The following is a 25,843-nucleotide window of genomic DNA, read 5'->3' on the forward strand; positions in this document are numbered from 1 at the left end:
CTTGAGCCTGGCATGCTCTAACAAACCACCTTGATATAAGAGGAAGCTGAGGTTATATTAAAACTGTAAGCAAAAGCTTCCAATCTCCTCCTCTTCCTGTCAAGGAGGGTAGGGCACAAACCTAGGGCTTATGCAATCTCATTCATGATTTGCGAAACTATAATTTCCTATAAGACCCAAAGTGATGTTTCCTGTTCTATTAGAACCTCAAGATAACTTATTGGATAGTCACAGCCCGTTCGTATCCAGAGGTACCACTGTAAATATAAAATTAATGGGGGATATCATTGCTTACATCCCTTTAATGTGAAAACTCTTGGTAGAATGTAAGCCACTGCTTCCTGTCTATTTTATTATGAGTTACAGGCTCCTCAGACAAATTGCCATCACCCAGGATAAGAATGTGCAGGAAAACTGAAGAAAGTGAGAGTAAACTTACAATATTAACAAACAAGAGCTTCCCCCAAGATTAAACTATTTAATTATTTATTTTATTTATTTCAAGTATTTATATGCTGCTTTTAATAAGAAAAGATCACAAATCGGTTTACAAAGAAATAGCAAAATAGGAGTATGTACAATATTAAAAATGAAATTCAGTATGGAAAACATCAAAACCCATAAATAATACCATATATACAACACCACCTCCATAACATAGAATTATATTCATTCAATACACTTACTCAATATCCTGTTTGTTTTTCCTTTTCCATTCTGTATTACAGCAACATACAAGGACCTAAGGAGCTTTTTAAAAAGTGAACACCTTTGTCCTTTTGTGCAGATTAAAATTTGTTCATGCTTGGCTATCATAGATCAATCAGCTAAAGGTTTAAATGACAATTTACTTATACCCATAATCCAGTAAAACCAGTCTCTTTAATGATAGTAAACTTTAACAACTGTGTTTCAATTGACCAAACTGAAAGATCAAGAGTTACTGTCTTACCAAGCGGTCGTGTGTGTGTCGACTGCCATAGCTGCTGGACTGTGACATGTGAGAGGAGGAACTTTCTAGCATTCCACCGAAGGAAGGTTGGCTCATTCCATTGGAAGGGCTCCAAAGGTCTGAAGCACTGTGAGTCCCATCTTTATTTGTAATAAAAACAAAATAGAAAAAGAATGATCTTAGATTAGTAAAACAGCACATGTTGTACCGGCACTTCATTGCTCATGTCATGTACATTTTATACCCTAGCTAAATTTTATTCTGAGTCAGTGGAGGCTGGTCCACTGGGGCACAGCCCTCTCACTGAACTAGTCCATTTTAAAAAAAATCCTCAAAACCTCAAAGCCACACAATCTTTCCTGTCCCACACATATTTTATGCTTCCTTGTATTTAGAGGCACTCCTGTCAATCTCCTGTTCCCTGGCCAATCAGCTCTCTGCACCACTCAATCAATCCTAATCCAAAAACATAGCTATGGCAAGAAGAGAGGGAACTCATAACTGTGACGATGTCGCTAAAACCTCCTGTTTAAAGAATAGCAACAGGCTCTATGTGAGGCAAATGGAGAAACATTCAGAAAGTGTAACTAGTAGACAGGTTGCTATTGCTGTCTGCACAAAATTCAGAATGTCAATTTCACATAAGCTCCGTTTGTTGCCTGTTTCCGAACCAAATTGTGCTGGTCTTCTGCTTTCAAGCTGGGTCTGGAAGGACCTTCTCAATTATGTAACCTCTTCACTGTCACCCATGAGAGGTCTAGTGGCAGCAGTTTACTGCAAGTGCCTACTCCAGTATTAGTGGGAGTGGTCCTGAGGGCTTTTCCTACTAAACTCGGAACCCACTGAACCATCTCCCCACAAGGAATCTGTCAGAGCCAGGATACGGGTCTGCTTAAGCAAGCCTTGTAAACTTTTTTCATTCAGAATGGCTGAATCTGCAGCCCAGAGCCTGCAGTTGCTACTTGTCTCCATTCTTTTTTCTTCTTTGATTGTTGTATTAATTTTATCATAGCTGTTCTCCACCTTGGGAATATTTTATCGAAACATTTACTGAATAAATAAATCTTAGCCAAGGACCCTGGGGAGGGAAAGGGAAGATTGCCTTTGCATGGGACAAGAGAAAGGTATGGAGTGTGTGTCAGTCCTCTGGGTGTACGGCTGTCATTTCACATTTGCTAGGAGAGAGGTTTGTGGGTGATGTTATTGGTTGGTAGATGAAAATTTGCTATGCTTTTTGTGGGAGTGGCTGTCACTGCTGATGGAGTTTTGCTATTCTTGCTAGGCAATTGGCATGTGTCTGAGATTGTGTTGTGAGCAGATGATACTACAGACTTCACCAGCACCTGCACAGGGGCCAGCTATGCAATAGGAATGATATGCCACTAGGCTGTTTTTAAGCTCTAAACCAAAATATGAAATTATAATCTTATATAGAAGAAATGGGCCCTGAAATGACATGACCCATGAAATCCAAGCATATACATAACTTCAGTCAAAACAGGTATCTGAAGAAGTGTGCATGCACACGAAAGCTCATACCAAGAACTAACTTAGTTGGTCTTTAAGGTGCTACTGGAAGGATTTTTTTTTGTTTTGACTATGGCAGACCAACACGGCTACCTATCTGTAAACATAACTTCAGGTTAGCATAATGAAAATGAACCAAGAAGAAGCAATAGCACATTTTCATTTCCCACAAACTCTCCTATCATGTATGAACATTTTCTCCCTCCTCGGATCCTAATCTCACTCAATAATATTTGTTAACTTGCTATGCCAGTCTTTAAAAAGTGGCTCAGTTCACAACATCTTACCTTGCAGAAAGAAAGTGCTAGCGAACATACTGCTTGGTGGTTTAGGAGACGGGTAATTTGGAGATTCTCTATTAAAGTCATCTGAATTAGATGGCGCATAAACCTAAACCAATAAAATGGAAGGGAATGGAAAGATAAACATGTAATCGTTAAAAGTGAAAACAAAGTTCTAGTGGAACACAGGATAATTAAACAAGTGACGTGAGCAGGCCTCGCTCCACCCAGCCATCTCGCCCACCCCTCCAAGGTACTAATTCAAAGAGGCAACCTGATAAAAGTCCAAACATGAGCAATTACTTAAATTAAAAAAGAAAAAGGAAGAACAAGCAGCAGGCTCCCTAAACAATATTTGAATTAGAGACATTGAATTTGTTCATTGTTTGCTTAAGTTACAATTCCAGGGGTCAGGTAAAAAAATAGAGTATCAAAGGATAAACTTTAATGGACCATCATCTACTACATTAGATGCCATAATAAATTATCTAGTCTAAGGTGTCATAAACCTATTGTTGCACCACATTAAAGTGGCTACCCCTCTACAACTATTCAAAAGAGTACATTTGCAATCAGAGTGAGTAGATTTCAAGCTTGTTCGGTCTTCTTTTCTTTTTAGACTTCTGAAGTCCAAAAACCAGAGCCAGGTACAAAACACAAGAGAAGAAATCTAAGCCCAGTAATTTGTTCTGAGTATCAGAATGGCACAAAGCTCACATGGACAATATAAATTTATGAATATACAATGAAAATTTTACATGTTCTATCATTCATAATAGACAACCAATCAAAATTCTTGAGAGAATGATGTGTTTTTCTAGGGAGATTCAGAATTTAAGCTGATTTTGGTTTACACTATTTTATTCAAATTGTATAACATTTTATTTCATTTTAGTTGTTTTACTGTTTAAGAATAGTAATCTTTTCCTTTTTAAGAGGCAAAGTTATGTTTTCCAAGGAAATTCAGCATTCTAAATCTGTCAGGTTGTAGTTTGCATCCAAGTTAATTTCTGCTACATTGTCTTACTTTCATATTGCTAAACTTCCAGAATCATCTAAAAACCACAAAGAAATTACTCTGAATCTTCTAAGCTCAAAATCCCTCCACACATAAATTCACTACCACATCCCACTTCTTTATTGCAGGAGTGTAGTTTGTAAATAAATTCATTTTCTATTTGCTCCTGCAATATACCACACTTCTGCAAGTAAAACAGAATTTCAACAAGCAAATTCTTACAAGTCTGGAAAGGCTACACACACACACACGGCCTACTGCTTCAGAATGTCATGCTTTAAATATTTCATGCTAATATAATGAGCAACATTATCATTTGAGAATCAGCCAGATACTTTCAACTGCAGTCAACAAGTGAACAACTGTGTCGTATAAAGTGAAGATTTTTGCTTACAAGGTGTATAGTAATTAGTGCTGCAATTTCAAATCTAGTCCAAAATGTATTCTAAAAAAACTTTTAATTATTGTGTGTGTGCACATGTACTACATGTTTTTGTTTAACTTCTCTTACATACAACTTACATGAATCACTCAATTGCCTACTATTCGAGGAGCTCAAACCACTTCAAAATCTGGCATGTATGGCTTAACGTTATTATCTCATTCTTAAAATGTGCTGTGCTTTGAAATGCAATAAATATTCACAATGAAGGCTACTAATGACATCTCACAATTCTAATTACTTTTTCCTACCTGCATTTAAGAAGTCAATATTTGGCAAGCTCAAGTAATACATAATCTGATACATCAGAACAAAACTATTTCTTAGAAGATTAATTCATTAACATTCTATTAATTTATTTCACAATGAAATATCAATATATCACATTAACGACATCTTCCTACTAGAGAACAAAAAGATTATTATTATTATTATTATTATTATTATTATTATTATTATTATACTGCCCTATACCTGGAGATCTCAGGGCAGTTCACAGAAAAAATCAACATAAAAATCACAATATATATGATCAAAATTATCCAATGCTGACTGAACCTTAATCACAGCTGCCTTCACTTTAACTATAATCCACGTTTCCTTTCTTGAGACCAATCCACATTATTCCTATATAATTTACGTAATGTAATTGAATAGTAAATACTTCCTTTTTATTTTTAAGGAGTTGTAAATATTTTTTACTTTTCAAGAAATTGTCAGGGGGAAAAATAATCCTATGTAATGGCTGTTGAAACAGTAACAACTGCTAAATGTAGTATCTTAGTGTATATGTAGCAAGATTTTGGGGTTTAGTCTACATCTGATGAGCTGCTGTGATCAAACTGGAGACTGTCAAATCCACCCATGGACTTTCCTGCTTATTTCCAAGTGTGCCACGCAGTCTGTTTGCCTGTGGTTTCTGCATCGCGTAATCCAAGAGTCTCTCTGCATCCCGTCTGCGAATGGCAATAACTTAAAGAACAACCTGCAACCTCCCTGACAGGGCTGCCCTCCCCTAGACCTCCCCTCGCAGCTATGGATTACCATTCTGACTTTGGAAAGAATGATTTTCCCTGGTTGGATAAATGAGAGCTGACAATAATGACACAGTCATCTTAGTTACTGTCTTCTTAAAAAGACTATGTAAGATCTTTCTGCTTGTTTTACTGTTATAAAAGTAATAAAAAGGAACTGCACAACTGAACATTCTACACAGAAGTCAACTGATCTCAAAGATGTTTTGTGCACTTGGAAGAGGAGGGTGACAGAAGCCACCAACTTTTAAAAGCAATTTTAAAAAACCCTGTTTTTTATCTGCAGTGGAGAGCCTGACAGATTTAATTTTGTACAGTACAGTTCACTGCAATTTACAGGAAGTACACTAGTATATTCATAGCATGCATTGTATACACCCACACATACTTAGCAACCAAATGCCCAATTTTAAATATTCAGAATCCAAAGACACCAGGCAGACAGAGAATACTTAAATTTACAAGTTGAATCCGAAACATTTTAGCATGTACTGCAGTTCCTTCAATAAGACTTAAAGAATGCAGAAATGGAGATGAATATTATTGTATTAAAGCCAACAGTGACAAAAACACGCTACTTTGAAACTGCACTGGGAAAATGGTTCAACAATTCTTGTGAGCAAGTCTGAAGCTCAGTTTAATAATCAGTGCAAGGAGAAACTGAAAAGAAAAAAATTATCTGCAACAAATCTGTGACAGCAATATAATACAGACCACTTTTATAATAAAAAGTGGAGGAAAAGGGTCCTTTCAAAAAGGACCAGAAGTGTTCTAGTGCAGGCACACAACTTTATATAGTTTTGCTGTGTTCCAGTATCTTAAGTATAGCTTCCAAAAACATAGCTGCAGTGATATCAAGCTGCACTTCTTCCAGCCTGGATTCCGAAGATCAAAGAATTCTTGCGGCAGAACACAAGTGATGTGGTCTCAAAAGGCTTCATTAATTCCAGATGTGGTGAAAAAGTCTGCCAATTCCACAAAAAAGAGCGAGCTTTCCTTTGTTACAGTCAGAACCGCCCACAAATTAAAACCAGGTCTCTCAAGTCATTTGATCACCTGCAGATGACTGCCAGCTCACCCCAGCCCCACCTCGCAAGCTAAAAGCAGGTTTTATTTTTTGTTACTACAAACAAAAATTTAAAAATACAAGAACAGAAAAGAATTGCTGGGATAGTGAGATTAGGCAGCCTATGAGTAAAGAGATCTGTGCTTATAATTACAACTTGACATTGAAGGCATTTTAGACTTTAAATATAGGCAGATGCTTCACTTTAAATAGAATCAAGGCCTAGGACCCAATCCAGCACAAAGGAGGCTCAGGTGAAGAGAGCCAAAGCCTTGTTCTTAAAGTTCTGCTCTCACCTCCTCATGGACCATTAATAATACAACTATTTCCCTTTTTTGCCTCCCATCTTCTGAGCACTTAGACCAGGACCCAGAAAAGGAACTACTGGGTACAATTCAGCCTGATTTAAACAAGCAAGAGTGCCAAGCTGCCAACTGATACCAGGCAGGCAGCCTCACTATATCGCTATCAACACCTGCTGCAAATGTTTTTGTTTAGGCATGTCTACTCAGAAATGTAATTTTGATACATATTTTTTAAAAACTGCTGGTTTTACTTTTCAAAATTTTAGGTGAAGTTGTTTGCAACTTTTGAGTTTATCTGTATTTTAAATATACATTTTGTATTGTTTTTTTGTAAACTGTTTAGATGTGTTGAAGATCCAGTGATATATAACTCTTGTTAAATAAATCTATGCTGCAGTACATTATTAAGAAGATGTAGGACTCTGAACCCTGAGATTTAATGAAAAGACATTCTCAAAAGCCAGTTCCCAGTTTGGGGGCTCCCTCATCCAGACATCTGGAAACGCCCAAGCCTCAGAATTTTTCAGAAGAAATGCCAAATCTTTTTTACTCAAGCACACACACACAGAGGCTGTTGATAAACAGAGGGGCCTTCAGGGGGTAGCATGCTCTTTAAGTGTTTGGAGTACTTTCAAAATGGTAAACTATTCAAAACCTTTGTGAGCAATGACCCAGCTTCTGAAAATCATGTCTCTCTTATCCCTTTCAGAGGCTGTGCACAAGGCTCTCGGAGTCTGTGGATTGCAGCAAAGCATATCTCAGAGCCCCCAAACATCAAACAATGTCTAAACCCTTCTCTGGGAGGCTGAGCTAGCTCATCTTTTTGTTTACAGAAAGCTGACCAGGCTTTCCAGCCTGCAATAAACAGCTAACCTGACCTCCCTGGCATCCCTGCAAGCTCTGAAGTGCTTAGCATCTCTTACCCTAATAAATGGGTATGTAAGAAAGGGTGACCCACCCCTCCCCACCCCTCTCTCTCTCTCTCTCTCTCTCTCTCTCACACACACACACACACACACACACACACACACACTTTATTGTCTTTGTCAGACCACAACAGTCAAGTTAAGCTCTGCCACATGCATCATATTCCTTGGAATAATTACAAATCCAATGAACCCATCATGCATGACTTTGTATTTAGCAGGCACAGCATTAAGAATTTGTTTTTTTTATGAATTAGGAAAGCACCTCATGCATGCAGTGCAGCAAATAGCTGGAATGCCAGGTAAATTATTTGGAAGGAAAATATGAAATATTCAGCACCTTCACATATAAAGAATATGGAACAACCATATATTAATGCTGTCTTATCTGCTGTCAAGAAACTACAAAAGAATACAAAATGTTCACTGAAAATTATCCATTCTAGAACACTGGACAATGAGGAAGCAAACCTTTAAATCTCAAAAGAAATAAAAGTTTTTTCAATGTCCACCCTTAAAGGAGAGAGAGGAACACAGAGTGCCCCGCTTGCTTTACCTGTAGATGGGCTTGAGAATGCAAAATGGGAAAAGGAAGCCAACAGGCAAACATTTGGGAGTTAAAGGCAGGTGGGAAGGACTGGTTAAGAAATGCAAGCAGGTTCAGTACTCTCAGACGCTACCATTAGAGATAGACTAAATTCAGGAAAAATGTTCTGAAACAAAAGTGCTGAAGTCACTCTCTCCATACCTAAAGAAAGGTCAAGGGCTACTGAAGCCATTTAGAAAACAAGAATATGACTCTGCTCTCTTCTTCATCCCTCTCTTTAGGTGTGGTCAATTGGTTTAAAGTCAATGTTGTTGCAGCTGCAGACAATGTCAAAATGTATTTGAGGTAATGCAAGAGAAGGCAGGCAATGGGCATTTCTGTCAGTCCTGAACTATGCCAGATCCAAGCTGCATTTTGTGGAACAAACAACAAAGTAGCAACAGTCAGTGATAACACACTTCTGTTTATCAAAGGCATTCTGTGGAATAAAGAGTGATTCTTAAATGAATACAGTGCAAAAATATGGTACTTTAAAAAGAAGTTTGTGCCCAATAAGTTCATCGTTAAAAGCAGCAAAAAATATTTTCAAATTTGTGCTGTGTAAAGCCTACCTAATGAATTAAGTTCTTTTGAAATAATTAGCCCTGGCCTTATGTACTTAGAGGAGTATATATTGACAAACAGGGGTGGGATGGAGATATATTTCATGCAGCAGAACAGAAAATTGGGCAGTTTCTCTGGAAATTTCTCTCAAAAGTTTCTGACAAGGGAACACATTTTTTAAAAAATGCAGCTCTATCATTCTGCAAATGGTGAGCAAAAGTGAATTATCCACACTATCTATATTTATACATCGTCTCATCAGTTTGAAAAGATCTGTAAGTCAGATGTCTGGAGCAGAGATAGAAACATTTTCCTGGGCTACTTCAGTATAATATCTACTAGAGACAACACAGCAGAGAGAATAATCAAACAGTGTAGTGCTACAAGCAAGTTTGCTTCTGGAGATTCCTGGATGAGCCCCTTCTTAGTCTTGACTTGCAAATGTTTATTGTGATCTAGAGTCAGCTAAACACAACTGATACAGACGCTAAGTTCAGACAATCATATCCGATTTTCATAAGGCGATGAATGAATCAACCTTTTGCTCATACACTGAGACCCCCTGCTCTTCTGTTCACCACGATTAAACAAGGAAATATCTAATTAAGCATAGCTCCCTGTTTCAGATGGACTGAGAAACTACTGTTCCTTTAGCCTTGTAACACACCAAGTTCTTAATCCCGGCCGGTTCCAAATCTGTTAACCATAGTTTACTTGATAAATATAGGCTGCAGTACTAACTACACTTACTTAGGACTTACTTGTGAGTAGACATGGTTAAAATTGCAGTACATGTTATATATGTTATGTACTGATAAAAGAGGACACAAATATTTCTTGCAGCAATTGCATACGGCTGCTGCAAATTTTACTCCCCCTCCCCAAATCTACACATGAAGATATTTTCTCCTAATTCAACTTAGCATCTGTATAAGGAATTATGAGGGAATATGGCATACTAATAATTAAAAAATGTGAGATATCCAGTAATATATTAGTAAATCTAAAATGAAGATTGTTTTCTCTGCTCCCCACATGCTGATAGCCCTAGAAAGTTAATATATCTTTCTGAAAGCATGCCTTACCTTAACTCAAATTAATGGAGTTACGTCTTTAAAAAAAAACAAAAACAGGATGGTGCTTCGGGTTTCTGAAACTTTCCCCCTAAAAATTTCAAGTATTTACAGTCAATCTGCTATGATGACTGTAGGTTCTTAAGATCGATCATGGGTGGTATTCTCTTAGCGAGTCACATCAGCGTAGCAATTTTTTGCTTCTGAGACAAGACTTCCTGTCCCTCTTCTCCCTCCATGTACACCGTTATGCTTTCTCCAAATCTGTTCTAGGGGGTTGGTGATACTCCTTGAACAGATTTAGGGGGTGTGCAGGGAGTGGCGAGGGGGAAAGAACATTCTGTTGTGCAAGCCGAACTCCTTGCACTGATGGAATGATTGCCTTGCTACTATGTTGGATTCCACCCCTTACCCTTGGCTAAGAGAGGCGTAAAACAATTCAATTTCAAAGGTCCAGTTTTTACAATCAGTCAAAGTGTTCAAACTTCCATGACTGTACCACTTTAGCCTTCAGGCGTGGGGGGTGGGCAGCCTCCTCTCTAAAAATTTCCTTGCATACAGAAAAGAGAAATCTTCAGCCTCCTCTTTTCCTTTACATGCTATTTTTCTATATGCAGGTCCGTCCGCCCCCCCCCCCATGGGAACAATTCAAAAACAACTTATTCTTTGCAGTTTACTGTTCAAGAAAAGCTTTATCCCTCCACCCCACTGATTACATAAATTTAACCCCAGTGTGTCTGATTGTCAGATTCAGACTCTAAAGAACACTTACATTCATCATTAAAAGACTCTGATCCAAAGTGCACAAGTGGGTCCATGACGGTGATGCTTGCCAGTCAACTCTTCCCTATTTACTGTACTGATATGTTAGGTACATCACCATAGTGTGTATGGATTCACTTTCTCAGATTTAGAATGTGTTTGGCCCAGTTGGCAGAAAGCTGCTCTCTCACCAGGGTTTGACAGCTGTCATGGGAATATTTGACACAGAGCCGGGGCAAGATATTACCTCAACTTCAGTTGTTAAAGTGGAATTAAGTGGCATACAACAAAGGCAACACAGAAGAAAAACTGCATTAATACAGTGAGATTATTCTCTAACCACAACCCATTGTCTCCAGAATGTCAACAGGTTATTCTCTTTGGTAATTATTTGGTAATTCTTCACAGAACTCTAGCCCAATGGTTGCCATCAACTTGATTTGAACTGATTTTATAATGAATCGATTTTAGAATGCTGTATTATTTTACTGTTGTTAGCCGCTCTGAGCCCAGCTTCGGCTGGGGAGGGCGGGATATAAATAAATAAATAAATAAATAAATAAATAAATAAATAAATTATTATGAGACTGCAGACCACGGACCTCTTTACACAGTACAACAGTCCTTTCGAAAAAATAATCTGACACAGGTTGCCTAACAGATACAGACAGTGCAACACACTGTGACAGCATTTAACCTATTTCTGCAAACTGGCTTACCTACACTCACAATGCACATTTTGTTCCCAGAAGATGGATGCTTACTTTTTAAATAGGTAGAGCAAAATGTAAACAAAATTCTGTCTGAAAACTAGCTTGATAAATTGCTTACACTGCATCTGTCTGCAGGGAGGGCCTTACTCGCCTTTTCATTTTAGAATTAAACTACTCAAAACTACTTCTTGCTCTGTGGTTAAGCCACAAGGCTTTAATATGTTACGGCTTAATGGAGGAATAGTTGAATTTTTAAATACCGATCTGTAGCAAAATATAAAGAGGCACATTTATTTCATTCTAACAAACAAAATCTGATTTTTTACTTTCTTTCCATCCCAACACATTAGAGCCTATAAGGATTGCCTCCTTCATCATATCCAGAGATAACTTTCAGCTTTGTTCTAATATTGCCTCTATTAGTTAACTTGCTAACCTTTTTGTCCTCCTTTAAAGATCAAAAGGGGACAGATCAAGGAGGGCTACAGATAGGGACAGCAGGCCTTCCCACGGGCTCCAAAAAGCCCTAGTAGCTTTTTCCAAATCATACAATGCCACAGAAACTTTCAATTCCTCACTGCATGCTGGAATCTTCTGATACTTAACAATTAAAACTGTTATTTATTTGAAGTTCTGAAACATGTAACCAGACTTTATTAACTATAGACTGGGCAAATACTACAAAGAAGGTGGCTGGACATGATTCAGCCTGATACAGTTTTAGGAGTGTATTAGCTATCCTTGACAAATATTAAGGCAAAAAGATGCTTCAGAATGAAGCCCTGAATCAGAGCAGTAGAGAAGACAAGCCAACATTTTCCACTTAACACCACAAATATGAATACACCAATGAATCAGGATGATTTAACCTTTCTCTTTCCTACCCCCTTTTGAGTTGCTTCCATAAAGCCTAAACGCTAAAGTGTCACAACACAGAAGGGGCACCAGGATATGGAATTGTTATACAATTTCTAGCTCTTCAAGTTCATGAGCGTCACCCATGAACCATAACAGGCAGATGCTGTCAATTCTTGAGGCTTGCTTCTTTACAGTACCAGCACTTCCATCCATTACAAGCCTGGAAATACTTAATAAGATCAAAGCTTTCCCCCTCGCTGCAGAACAAAGAGGAATGTTCAGAGCCAGAGAAAGAATAAAACCAACACTCCATGAAAGCCAGACTCCCATTGCTTCTGGGGAACTGCAGACTTCATTTTACTTCTTTCCAACATACACATCTTCACACGAAACTGCAAAACTACTTAAACTTAGGAGGCGACATAAAAAGAATCATTTTCCCATTTGGAGGGCTTGGGGTGTTGACACCAAAGAAAATAAGTTTCCCTAAAGTTGCCTGTAACTCAGATGCACTTTATAATGATTTAGATATGTCCAGAGAGCAATTTACCAAACCTTTAGTATTTTGCAATGCTACTGAAGTTTGACTATGCTTTAAAAGACTCAAAACAAAACAGGATCACATCACTCAGATTGCTAATCAACGGCAATAAAATATGAGGCAATACTTTTGAGAGTATGGGCAGAACATAGGAATGCCTCAATATTAATTGCAACTTATCTCTTCTAGTTAATGCCATTTGCCAATGTACATCGTTAGTAAAATCCTAAAAGAGACTAAAGCTTTTAAGTACTTTGCAGAGTGAGCAGCAGTCATTACATGACACATAACACGACTGGATTAGTTTTCTGCGGTGTCTAAAATAAGTTTTGATTACCATCAAACCCATAAAATGCACTTAATGCTCCTATGAAATGTGGAAGGTTCAGTCTATATTACACAATAAGCCATATGGACAAAAGACCAACGCACAACACAATACTTATCATACTCTAAAATGTCCATATTGCTTTACACATCTGAAGAGATGCAGATTTATAAACCATTCCTAGGCTATAGAAAGTATTTTTGTATAAAGGAGGATTCAACTTTATGAATCAGATTGAAGATGTTCAAAATGAAAGCACACGGTATCACTGTAAGGACAGTATCTGAATAAAGCACAAACACTTCAGTGCGAAACAGCAGCCTGGTCAGCCAGTTGCTTTCTGAAATATTCCTCACTTTTTGTACTCACTTTTTTAAAGCAAGTAACTGGAACGGTTTCAGTTTCTTTCGCTGCTGCATGAAGCAGCAATAATGCCTTTCACATTTTCAAATGCATTGCTACAGGAGTGAAATAATGACATTCTCAAGGCAACAGAACAGCTGCATAAAATAAAAGCAAGTTATGTGCAACGATCATAGCACTAACTGAAGCAATTTAGTCTAAGTATTCTAGTCTATACAAGTATATCTAGCTGCTAGACCAGACCAGAGACGACAAACAACATTTCCAGCCACACTACTTTGGAAAGTATCAGAACAAAAGGAAAGTCCCCTTACCGTTTTTCCATTGTAGTAATACATCAAAGAGTTGCTGCTCATTCCAGGTACAGGATACGCACAATACATGTTCACTCTAAAAACAACACAGCGTGCAGTCTAAGAGCACAGCTTCCCTCCAAGACATCAATTCACCAAATGAAACACAGCAATTCTTCAGTCAGATACAAGCACACATGCATCTACTCAGAAAGAATTTATGCAAAACAGGACTGAACCATCTAATACAGGAAAATAGGGTGTGCGTGTGTTAGAAACTATGCTGTAAAATCTTCCTTCAAAAGTAATCCAGTTTAGTTGTAATGCAAACAAACAAGGACTTCCATAAAGGATTTAAGAATTTACACCTTAGTCAAAAGGGCAGTAGTTTGCAGCTGCACTCAAATAAAAAAGCCATTTTTCAGAGCCAAAAAGGGAAGCAATGGTAAATCCTTAGCAATTCAATCTTTTTTTGTTTTAATTAAATGAGAGCTTTTGTGGCAGCAGAGACCAAACTTCATGCATCTCTAGCCATACTTCCATCTGGTTCTCTCTAAAGCTGCTTCCAACTTTCACGAATACGCCACTCACTGGTTTGAAATGCTGAATTACACACTGGGAGAAGGAGGAGGAGGACCTAGACAGTTAATTGCTTCCTGGACCAAAAAAAGCAATAAGCCCTTCATCATTAGGTGCCTGTTAGAGCCCAGGGTCAGAGGACATCCAATGTCCTTTCAAAGAGCTGAGGGGGGAAATGTGGTGCTTTAGGACACAGAATTCACACATCAATCTAATAGTTATGAACATACAAAAACAGACTATAATTAATATTTAAATTGACATAACAAAATAAACTTGGCCTTGTAGTTGTCTGTTTTAAACATATTTTCTAATTCATTTTAGTGACATTTTTACTTAATTTTTTAAAATGTTGGTTAATATTAAAATTAATATTTATTTTCTCTTCTCCCTGAATGATGTAATTCAGACGTTAAGATTTCATTTCAATGCACCCTTACAAAAATAAAGCAAGGTATAATAAAAATAGGAAGGTTAAATGCAATCAATAAATACCCATATATCAGTCTTACTAAGAATTCTCAACTTGGGTAAACAGGAATTTATGTTGTGGGGGTGCAGCCTTCATTTTGCTGGGGGGGGGGGCAGAACCTCAGTTAGTTAAGTATTTTTATTGATTTACTGTATTTGGGGGAGCAGCTGCCCCCCTGCCCCCTGGCTAGGCCCATGACTCTGTCCAAAGAATCACACAATATACTCAAATGCAGCTAAATGCTGAACATTTAAAAAACTATTTTTACTGATTTTATTTTAATAACATGTGTGCTTTTATTTAAAATGCATCTCTGAGTTATTTGTGGGGCATAGGAATTCTTTCATTCCCCCCCCCCCAAAAAAAAATATAGTCCGACCCACCACATGGTCTGAGGGATGGTGGACTGGCCCACAGCTGAAAAAGGTTGCTGCCCCCTGCTCTTTGGTGAGGTTCATTATTAATTGTATTGCCTACATTTGTAGATAAAACAGAAATTACACTCAGGAAAGACAACAACAACAACAGTATCATCATCATCATCAACAACAACAAATCCCATCTTTACAAGCCTTCAATTTGGCTTTGCAGATCTTCAAGTTGCTTCTTCCTAAAATTTACTATGCTGCTCTTTCCTGAATTGGTGCTAAAACATTTTTCTCCTGTTAATGATACTGTGCTGTTGAGAGCTATTCTTAATGCTGTTTATTGTTACGGTGATAATTATATATTTTAAGTGTTTTGATGAAGCATTTTGTGTTTTCATATGCTGGAAGCTGCCTAGTGAGGCCTTGGCCCTAAAGGGGGCCTAAACGAAAAAAACCACTGAACAGGCTGAGGAACAGCTGCAAAACAGCATCAGGATACAGACTGCCAAGCGCTGGCGTGCCAAGCAGCTTGCAACTCTCTCTGTCCGCCCTCAGAGGCCACATGGATCCTCTTGGGTTCTCAAAGCACTGGCTAAGATGGCTTGATTTACACTCTTTAAACCTGCACTCCAGTGTTTATACTTCTGCAGGCAAGATATGTTAACTCTCTCTTTAGATCTTACTCAGGCTCTCCCCCAAAGGTTAGCAACTGTTCTAGGATTAAGATGTTTTTCAGAAGAATATACTCTATGTCAAAGTATGACAGAATGTTTAAGACCTACTTGACTGACAAAGACAGACAAATGTAAGAATTTCCATCTGGAAGAGTTCACAGGAACACTTTCAGTCAAGTGATCCATGGCAATCTCAGCACACTTCATGAAGCCTTGACAGATATTTTGCAGGGGTGAAAGAGTTCTTGCCAATCTTGACAGACTTTTTCGAGTGTAAGCATGTCAACCTGCTGTGTGACATGGCAGGCTGTAATACTTAGTCACACAGAGATTCCCTTGCAGTTTGGGTTTCCTAGAAGCTACCGATCACAAAATGTGAGTAATTGTGTTGGCCACCCAACAAAAACCATTTTTGTACCTACAGCTTTTAAAGTGAACTTTTAATCTGTGCAACAGCTACATCATACTCATATTTTTCAGGAACAGCAGAAACTGGAGCAGCAACCAAACTGGTGAACATGTTATTTTTAAAATACCTGTTTTGATTTATATTTTTTTCACAATAAGAAACAGCCACTACATATGAAAATCACTTTCTTTCTCTCCCCACCTCTTTTCAATGCTTTTTATGCCAACTGTAACACATTCCTCTTCATTTAAAGGGTGCTTGAGACCACCAGCATATTTTCAAGCTCTCAAATGTGATGAGTACTGACTACTCATCACATTTAGAAGTCCTAAATCCTTTTCACAGGCTCTCATGACATGAAGCCGCCCCCGCCCCCCCCCCATACAACATAGTTATTAAATTATAAAACCCTTATGCTTGAGAGTTCTATGTGAGAAAGTGAGGGAAAGTAGAGTCTGGAAGGATGCCTTGATTATATGAAATGCTGCCATGGCAGACACCCCACATATTGCCCAGGACGGGAGGTGTCCAATACTTTGTTCTAAGTGGTGCCCATTTATTAAAAGACACCTGCAGATCCTATCTGAGTGTCTGGTGTAAAATGAACAACAGGAGACAATGGAATATATTTGATCTTACCCTTTCCTGGAAAATGCCATGAACAAAATTAAAGAGCATCTCTGAAACAGCAACAACCCAAGCCTACAACCCACCGAATTGAATTAGCATGTATCCAGTATACAATGGTATTGAAATATAAGAGCATATGTAAAGCCCTGCTGGACCAGGCCAGTGGCCCATCTAGTCCAACATCCTGTTCTCACAGTGACCAACCAGATGTCTGTGGAAACCACGCAAACAAGACCTGAGAGCAACAGCATTCTGCAACGATTTTCAGCAGCTAGTATTCAGAAGCACATTGCCTCCGACAGCGAAGGGAGAACACAATCATCATGGTTAGTAGCCACTGACAGCCAAATAATAGTTAGTGGTCACCATTGCCTCTTGCGTGAGTTAATTCCATAGTTCACCTATGTGCTGAGTGAAGCACTTTCTTTTGTCTGTCCTGAATATCCCAACATTCAGCTTCATTAGATGTCCCTGATTTCTAGGGTTATTGGGGGGGGGGGGGACTTTTCTCTATCAACTTCTTTCTCACTATCCATAATGTCTCTCCCATCTTGGGCTCTACAGCCACAGCAGGTGCTGAAACTCTCCCAACAGTTTGACTTATTCTATAATATTCAAGACAGACTGATGCCACCATCATGTCTCAGCCCCACTAAACTAAAATCATCAAAATATGACAAATGCACACACCCCAACTAAAATAAAATCTTAAAACGTAATGGGGAAAACAAATCCCTCTGCTAGCTCAACTCTATAACTTTAGGTTTTCCTGTTTAAATCCTCTTAATAAACCATTGCATTGGTTACATGCCAAGATACAATCATTGGGTATCAAAGTACTGCTGCAGTTTCGGATGTTTCCTGCAGATGGCTGTATAATCTAATCCTTCTCCCTAATCAGAACACCATACTGTACTTTTAATCAAAAGTATACCAAATCGAAACGATCATGTAGCAAGTTTTAAAGCAAGCAACAGGAAATCTTATTTTGCAGAGCATTCTACTGGCTTTTGGAAATCATGGCAGTGGAAGTGCTATGCTCAAATGGCATGAGGAGAGAAATGAAAAATACAAGAAGGGGCTGCCAGGCTTCAAAGACATGATCGTCCTGGCACACTGACACACAAATTTGAGACTGCTGGAAACTGGATATTGGCAGACACTAGAAAAGCCACTCAGTGTCCTTCCTCTTGCACATCCCAAATTTATTTTGGCATCACAGCACTCAGCAAACAGAGTACCCTCCCCTACAAGTTTTTCCTTTGATGAAAGTCCTGGCAGCAGGATTTATGCCAGAGTCTGATGCAAAATCCAAGGCCTTTTGAAATTATTTTAATCCCATGAGTTCCTTCTATGTATATTCCTGTGTGCAAATGTTATCTGGCTAGAAGCCACCATCCGAAACACGATCTACATAATGTTCCATCAGCTTCCACATCTATGATCAGTCTGGGTAAGAACTGCTTTAATGGGGCAGATAGAAGGTGGAACCCTATAAAGCTTAGTAATAGTAGTAGTAATGTATTAGGCAAACATTTGGCTTTCTTAAAAAAGAAGTGGTATGGGCCAAAAAAACCTTAATGATCTGGGACCCTGTTACTTAAATGACTGTATTTGCTCATATGAACCAACTCAATTTTTAAGGATCTGTTCTCGAGGCTTCCACTAAATTGAATGTGTTTGAGGAATATCAGAGACATTGCCTTCTCTGAAGCAGCAACAATTCCTTATCTAGGGAAATTTGCCAAGCCCTAAATGATTCCCCCCTCTTAGGAAATACACTGGAGAAAGCCACAGCTAAGATGAAGGCTTGAGTACCTTTGTGACGTCAGTGGCCAGTAGCCCTTCATCCCATCTTAACTACACGGGGCGTCCTTCTTCATCCCACCCTTAATTAAATGATTAGGGCACTGACTAGCAATAAGACATTGGACAATCCTTGTTGATACTTCAAGAAGCTGCAGAACAACCAACAACATCACCCATGCCTCACATGAAGGAAGTTGTAAATTCCATGAAGGAGGCAAACATTACCTTGCAGAACAGACATAGAAAGAAAAGACCATGGAGTAACCAAGAGAGAAGCTTTCCTGGACACGCAAAGCAGAACTTTTACTAGGCAAAAACCACTGAGAAAAAAAGGACTTGAGAAGGACCCTGAGAATGCACATGCCCCTTGATGTGAAAGTCTCCCTTTCCTCTGAACAGCCTGAATGTTCTCAATTGGAGCAGCATTGAGAGACACCAAGTAAAACTAGGATGCTTACTGGTGAGTAAGCACCACAGAACAGTTAGGCTTCCTTTATAGTAAAGGTGCATGAGACCAAACTTCTAAAGCTGCAGTCCTATGCATATCTACTGTCGATGTTGGTGGAGCTTACTTCTGAGTAGATCAGCTGCATGATGAAGTTTGGGGAGAAAAAGAAATGAAACTGTAGTTACATTTGGGACAGAAAGGATTAAGGAGAAGGAGGGGAAACATTGTTGTAGATAACTGAGATTATGTCTGTAGAGCTCTTTTGAATGCAAGACTTTCCAGGTTTCCCACTCCTTACATAGATGCCTTTTGCATCCAACCCTACCTACACAGAGATCCCTCAGTAAATCCCTCCTATTTCTTTTCCACGTGCATCATTTGTATTAAATATTGACACTGGTTTTTAATTGTATTTTCATTCCTTCTTTCATTCAATGAGGGGATTCAGTGTTAACTGCTGGTCTATTTTTAGCTCCTGCTTGGGAACTGAAATGGGGGAGGGGAAGATTCCTGAGGTTGCCATTGTGACCCTGAGTTTACTGGGCAGCTATTCAGCCCACGAGCTTATGCAAGCAAAATCTGTTAAGTGTCTCTCCAGCTGTAAGCTGCCTTCCAGGTAAGCTGCAAGTTCATAACACAGCTGCCCCTCAGTCTGCCCAACATACATCTCACTGGAAGAAGAAGAAAAAATGAAAACAGAAGCTTGGGTTCAGTTGTTTTGTGAAATACAATGGAGGGCATAAACAAACCAGAGTACCAGCTCCACTTCAGAACTAATGCCAAAGAAGGAAAGATCTGGCCCATTTTGCATCCACAGCTTTCCTCCTGCCTTTGCAACAGCAGCAGCCCATGCTATTCAGCCTGCACAGCTTTGAGTTATGACTCATCCAAGTGCACCTGCGCCATGTGTTAAGTACTGCTGAATAAAAGCCCAACACCTCCATTTACACAACAAAGAAACAAGTTCTGCATCTCTCCCTCCTTTCTTGTTTGCTCTGAAAGGGAGGGATGGGTGGAAAATCCTGCCTGCATTTGATGTGGATTTTAAATACAGATTAATGTATTAACCATTTTCTTTACAGAATAAGAGACTTTTAATACCACAACACAACCAAAAAGCATTAGATTATCACATTTATTGATGATTTTTTACCAAGCCACGCCAACCCCAACTCCCCAATTAAAGCCCTTTATTCTCAAAGGACACATTTTGGAGCAAGGGAGATGAACAAACCGGTTGCTTGAAAGCATTCGTGATGTTAGACTCAAGTTAGAAAAGACTTAATGAAGGCTTGAAAATCCGCAAGGGCTTCATAAGGAACATCTGACTTGGTGATTTATGCATATTAATAACAGTCCTATTGAGGCAAGCCGAGCTGCACATGTCCTACGCATCTTAATGTCTTCAGCTCCACTGGGATTATTACCAATGTAAATTTCTAGGATTCTCAGCTATTAATCTGTCTGTCCTCCTGTTCAGCAACATAATGACTAATTAAACATCAAAAGACATGAACAGAAGATAGTTCCTGGGCCACCCCTCTTCCCATGAGAGAAATGTGCATGACAGGGACAAGTAGGTAAAAATGTACAAATATTTTACAAATCATTGCTATCAGATGTTTAAAAGCACTACAAAGGTGTAGCTAAACCAGGGGCAAAACACTCACTCCACCCTAGAGGCACTTTAGCATTATTGATGTCTCAAGAGGGATAAATCTAAGTTACACATAGAAAATCACTACCACAATTTTAAGTTTGCATTTTGTTCGTGTGCATTCTGTTAAGTCCCCTTTACTCTGTGCATTACCACAGGTCATTTTGAAACCCTTTATCCATGCTCATCTCTGCTTCCCATTCTTTATTTCACGAAGCGTGCTTCCCACCTCCTCCTCTCTGTGCGTGCATAGGACTGGTCTGCAAACTGCATCCCAGTTTGTCATTTTTTTCTGCTTTCCAGCCCACAGATCTTTCAACAGCTGCAGCCCCTTCTTCTCTGTGCACCCCACAGCACACTCCTCTCTTTTTGTCCAATCCATTTGTTCCTCACTTCCTCCTCCTCACTCCGTTCCTTAGATTCCAATTTTCCTTCAATCTCTCTTTCACTCTTTCCCCTTCTCCTCACTGACTAGGGTCACAGCAGCACAGAAGGCTTTCCCTCTTCCAACAGTTCATGGTAAGGGAGACTCAGGACTCAGCTACATTAGTAAAGAAAAAGTGTTTTATATGCATTAGAACACTGTGACACCAGATGGTGCTGTGGAGTCCTGTCTTTCTCCAACATGATTTCTCACTATGAGGTTTACAAATCATTTTCCCGAATTTTTTTTTTAATGTGTTTAGATCCAACCTCAGTAAAAGCCGATTGTTCAACATGTCCGGCTAACTGCAAGAGGGTAAAAAACTTGACCAACTCCAACATGTCACCTGCTCCAGAAAGAGGAAGAGCAATGCAAATAGTTATAGAGATGGCCACAATTGGTTGGTAGGCTTATGTTGTGCAAGCCTCAATTAGATTTTCAAACAGCCCTCACATCAGCATTAGCCAGCTTGGCCACTGCTCAGGACTGATGGAGCTTGAGTCCAACAACTTATGGAGAACTACAGGTTAGTTATCCCTGCTTTATAACTTATTGCTGCTCAATTTTACTCTTTGTAACCGATACACAAAGAAAGCAATCCAATGGTAACTGTTTACTGAAAGATAGAACAACCAACAATACTTACAGATGAAGGCAAACCTGGGGGCACTTTTCTTACTTTCTTGGTCTGTAGAGAATCTGCATATGAAAAGCCAAATTTTATCAACCAGCAGCATTAGTAACGTTAACAGAGTAAGTAGCATTGCTGAAGAAAAACTGCCTAAATGAGAAAAGAACTAGAAAAATGTAGTCCTAAAGAGTCGAATAGTAGCAGGTGCTTTATAAAACTCTTTTGCCCAGCTACTTATTTTCCAGATTTAAATACAAATTGTTTTTTAAAAGGACACCAAGAATTATGAATTAATTTCCAAGATCTAGTTTAAGAGTTGAACCAGTGGATTCAGCCCAGTAAACACACCCAAATAGAGTTCACCTCCCAAAAGAACAAGGGATGGAATAACATACAAATGCTTGTACTTTGAAAATCATCACTATATAACCAAAGAAGGAAATGGCTCATATGCTAAGGAAAAAAGACCTAAGTACGTGGCTACTGTTGCCTATTTGAAATGAGACCCTCTGCATGGAATAGGTAATTGGACAAAACAAACTGGGAACAATATACAGTGGTATCTCCGCTTACGAACGGGATCCATTCCGGAGGCCCGGCCTCATCCTGAAAACTTCATAACTGGAGGCGCGCTTCTGCACACGTGCATGGCACAATTGAGCGCTACTGCACATGCGCGCACAGCGAAACCCGGAAGTATACATTTCTGGGTTTGCCGCGTTTGCAACCCGAAGTTTACGTATCCAGAGGGATACAAAAGCAGAGGTACGACTGTAGGGTAGGGTGTTATGACTCAAAAACAGTGGAGATCAGGGCCTCCAACTTGGGCTCCCGCACTGTGGGTGCCCAACGTCACAGTGCGCACTGAAATAACGGCATCGCAACATGACATCACATGTTGCAATGGTGGAATGGCGCACACGGTCCAGCGCAGCAGCAGCAACTGTACTGGGGCCTGCACCTCTCCACTGTGGGGCCCCACAGCAGAGGCGCAGACCTGGATCCAGTTGACACTGCTGCGCTGGAGCGCCAGAGGTAAGGTGGTGCTTGGCGTGGTGGGCGGTGCGCAGCGGCTGTGGAGACAGCTGCGCAGCCACTGTGGGTGGCGCACGGAGGCTTTTGCAGTGGCAGCAGCACATGGAGGCAGCTGCAAAGGGTGGAGGCAGCCGGGCACCCAGGGCACCCACAGGAAAACCAGTGGTGGGAGCCAGGGCACCCAGGGCCCCATGAAGATGGCGCGCTTGCTGGAGATAGAGTGATATAGAATCCAAGACTGTGAAGTCATATCTATTGTGTATGGTTTGTACCTAGCAATTTTAAAGACTCTTGCATTCCATTTCCAGTTTTTAGCAGTGTGTGCCTGCACTTATATAGCCAAAATGGCAGCATTCACGCACAAGAATGTATGTTTTCGAGTCACAAAGGTAACATTTCTTGATACCCTAAACAATTGTGTCCTCGAACAGTTGGTCACAGAACCAACCAGGTATATAGTAGAACAAGCTTTTGGTAAAGCAGAATAAACATGGCTTCTACAACGAAATGTCCAGTCTATTAGTGTTCTTCGGATGTCAAGAAAACTAGAAGATCAAGCTGATGTTCTGTACTTGAACTTTAAAAAAGCTTTGGACAAAGTACCTAATCAACTTGGGAGTCAATGAATAAGAAGCAACAGCTTCTTGTGGATCAGGAACTGGTTAAGACAAATAACAGGAAGTTACAGTATTCCTGATACGAAGGTAGATGGCAGAGTCCACCAAGTATTGGTATTGGGATCTGTGCTCTTTAACTTGCTTATAAACGATTTAGAGTTGAGAAGTGAGGTGGCCAGATTAGCTGATTAACTTACACTAAGTTCTTCAGGGACTAAATAGGCCATTAGCCTGATCTAGCATGCTCGTAATGTGTCCTTATTGGGGAATGTTTAAGTACATGCTTCTGGGACATCATTCTGCTCTTACAACTCTTTTGGGGTGGATTGCACATTACATGGGGAATGGATGACTGGGGAGGAGTTACAGAAGGAAAAAGGCAGCAGATGCTACCTAATTTTGCACTCAAAAGGGAAAAGTGCAATGTCAAGCTGCTGGCTCGCTCCTACAGCCCACTTCAATGCTCTCCCACTTTCAATTTATATGAGTCCTAAGCCGCCAGGTTAAACAGAATATAAAATTCACAGAAGATAATCTATAATTAAACACATTTCTTGGGGGAAATGATTGGACATCTCCCTGAAAAGAGTGCTCTCAATCTTAAAAATGTGATGAGGGGAAAGCAGAATTAGCTAACGTATGATTGACTCACCAAGAGAAGATGAATCATGAAGTGATCTTCGTCGTGGATTTGTGGTAGGAAATGGGTAATATGATGTTCCGGCTTTTCCTGAGGACACCAGACCTGGACTTCCAAGCCCAATATCTGATCGAATCAGACTTGACTGCAAAACAAACCAACAGGAGTAGGACATTAAAAGTCTCTCTTTCTCTGTGCCTAAAGGACCAGGACACACTAAGCTTTAAAGCAGGCATCCCCAAACTTGGCCCTCCAGCTGTTTTGGAACTACAACTCCCATAATCCCTAGCTAACAGGACCAGTGGTCAGAGGTGATGAGAATTGTAGTCCCAAAACAGCTGGAGGGCCAAGTTTGGGGATGCCTGCTTTAAAGAGATGAAGTATAAGAAAGTAAACCTACCATTATTCTTTGGCTTGTACACTCTCCCCTCCCCACCGCTTCCCCCAACACACCTAGGAGGACCATGTTAGCAGATTCATTCATCCCTTCTCCTGAATCCTTGACTTGTTGTGTTGCCTAGACCAGGATTATTGTCTTTAAGAATGGTGACTAGTGTACCCACTGGCACTAGAGCTGGAGTCAATGACAAGTGGAGCTACTTTATTCTAGTTTTGTCCCTATTCTCCTCCATGCTGAGTTTTACAAGGGAAACACTAAGCCAGGCCCCCCACTCCAGTACTCAGGCCTGTGCTGAGCTTGTCTGAGGCTCAGAGCTTGGAGTCTTGTTAGAATTAAGTTACAAACAAAAAATCAGCCAGTTCCTGGTGGAGCCACCTAACCGACTTAGCCCTTTGAGGCCCAGGGCAAGTGTACCTGGGTGGCTGCCCCTTCTCTGCACAGGCCGGCCTGCACCCATAAATAAGAAGGCAGGCAACTGAGGGCATGCTGAGGGCAGAGATTCATTTGCCCTAAGGGAGCAGCTTTCCACTGGTTTTTAACAAACTCTGAACAGTTTCAAAACAACTCAGCTTCCAAATCTTTTTTTAAGGAAAGTGAAACTAAAAGCCGCTAAGTCCATCTCCTGGCTGTGTTTGAAAAGGGCTGGAGAAGTGTGTGACACAAGATTAAGACTGCTCCTTCCTGCTTGTTAGGCCTTGCTAAAGCAATATACTATTAGCATAACATATTAGCATAGACTGGGCCTAAGTCTCAAATGATGTGGTTAATGCATCAACCAATGACTAGTGAAAACGGTGTATTCAGCTTCAATCTCATATCACTGTTCAAAGAAATGTTAATTGTGGTTTGGGGGGGGGGCTTAAGCCAAAGAATTATTTATTATTTTATTTGTTTGTTTCACAACATTTATGTTCACTTGACTGCAAGGGCACCAACTCAGACCCCCGACTGTGGGTGCACAACGCGTCACGCAGCATGTCATGACATGACATGACAATTATTTTCCTGGGGCAGAGGTCAACTGTGCCTTGCGCATGCTCCCCCACCCCAATCAATGGGACTTGTACCCTGAGAACTACAACCGAACTCCACTTCCAAATGACTTTTTAAAGCCATTTGAGGAAAATAATTTCAAAATAGTGGGGTAGAGGAAACATCCAAACATAGAAATAAATCCTGGTGTGGGACTCTATAATTTCACTGACGTGATAAATGTAACTCATTAACAATTAGAAGCAATGTTTATGTAGTGACTGAAGCTGACACCTCCAATCAATGGATTAACAGCAACTGCAAAACCTGAAAGTTGCCATAGTTCGCCTGTCCCCTTCTCAGCTTTCTTCTGCATGGCGGGGAATGGCTCCTCTGTTAAATTAGCATAGTGCCATGACACCTCCCTAGATTTTGAGGATTCAGGC

The 25,843-nt window shown here is 39.9% G+C and overlaps 1 protein-coding gene and 1 long non-coding RNA gene across 28 annotated transcripts in view; one reads left to right on the forward strand and one right to left on the reverse strand.

Moving 5' to 3' along the window:
- Window positions 1–25,843, reverse strand: part of TCF12 (transcription factor 12) — a 137,777-nt gene that overhangs the window by 33,312 nt on the left and 78,622 nt on the right. For 24 of the 27 annotated variants that reach the window (XM_083712605.1, XM_083712599.1, XM_083712616.1 and 21 more), the window contains 4 exons: window positions 24,038–24,170; window positions 21,749–21,801; window positions 2,767–2,869; window positions 953–1,092 (listed from right to left, as the gene is read on the reverse strand). In XM_083712605.1, coding sequence (XP_083568731.1) covers window positions 953–1,092; window positions 2,767–2,869; window positions 21,749–21,801; window positions 24,038–24,170 — 429 coding nt within the window. Of the gene's footprint in view, window positions 1–952; window positions 1,093–2,766; window positions 2,870–9,786; window positions 10,041–13,653; window positions 14,175–21,748; window positions 21,802–24,037; window positions 24,171–25,843 lie in introns of those variants that run through there. The other 3 variants (XM_083712609.1, XM_083712610.1, XM_083712611.1) reach the window with 3 other exon arrangements.
- LOC310831855 lies at window positions 486–13,792 on the forward strand. The gene is made up of 2 exons (XR_014558029.1): window positions 486–2,443; window positions 2,595–13,792. It is a non-coding gene; the product is annotated as an uncharacterized lncRNA (long non-coding RNA).

The sequence above is a fragment of the Podarcis gaigeae genome (genome assembly GCF_964106915.1).
Source record: "Podarcis gaigeae genome assembly, chromosome: 14".
NCBI classification, from domain to species: Eukaryota; Metazoa; Chordata; class Lepidosauria; order Squamata; family Lacertidae; genus Podarcis; species Podarcis gaigeae.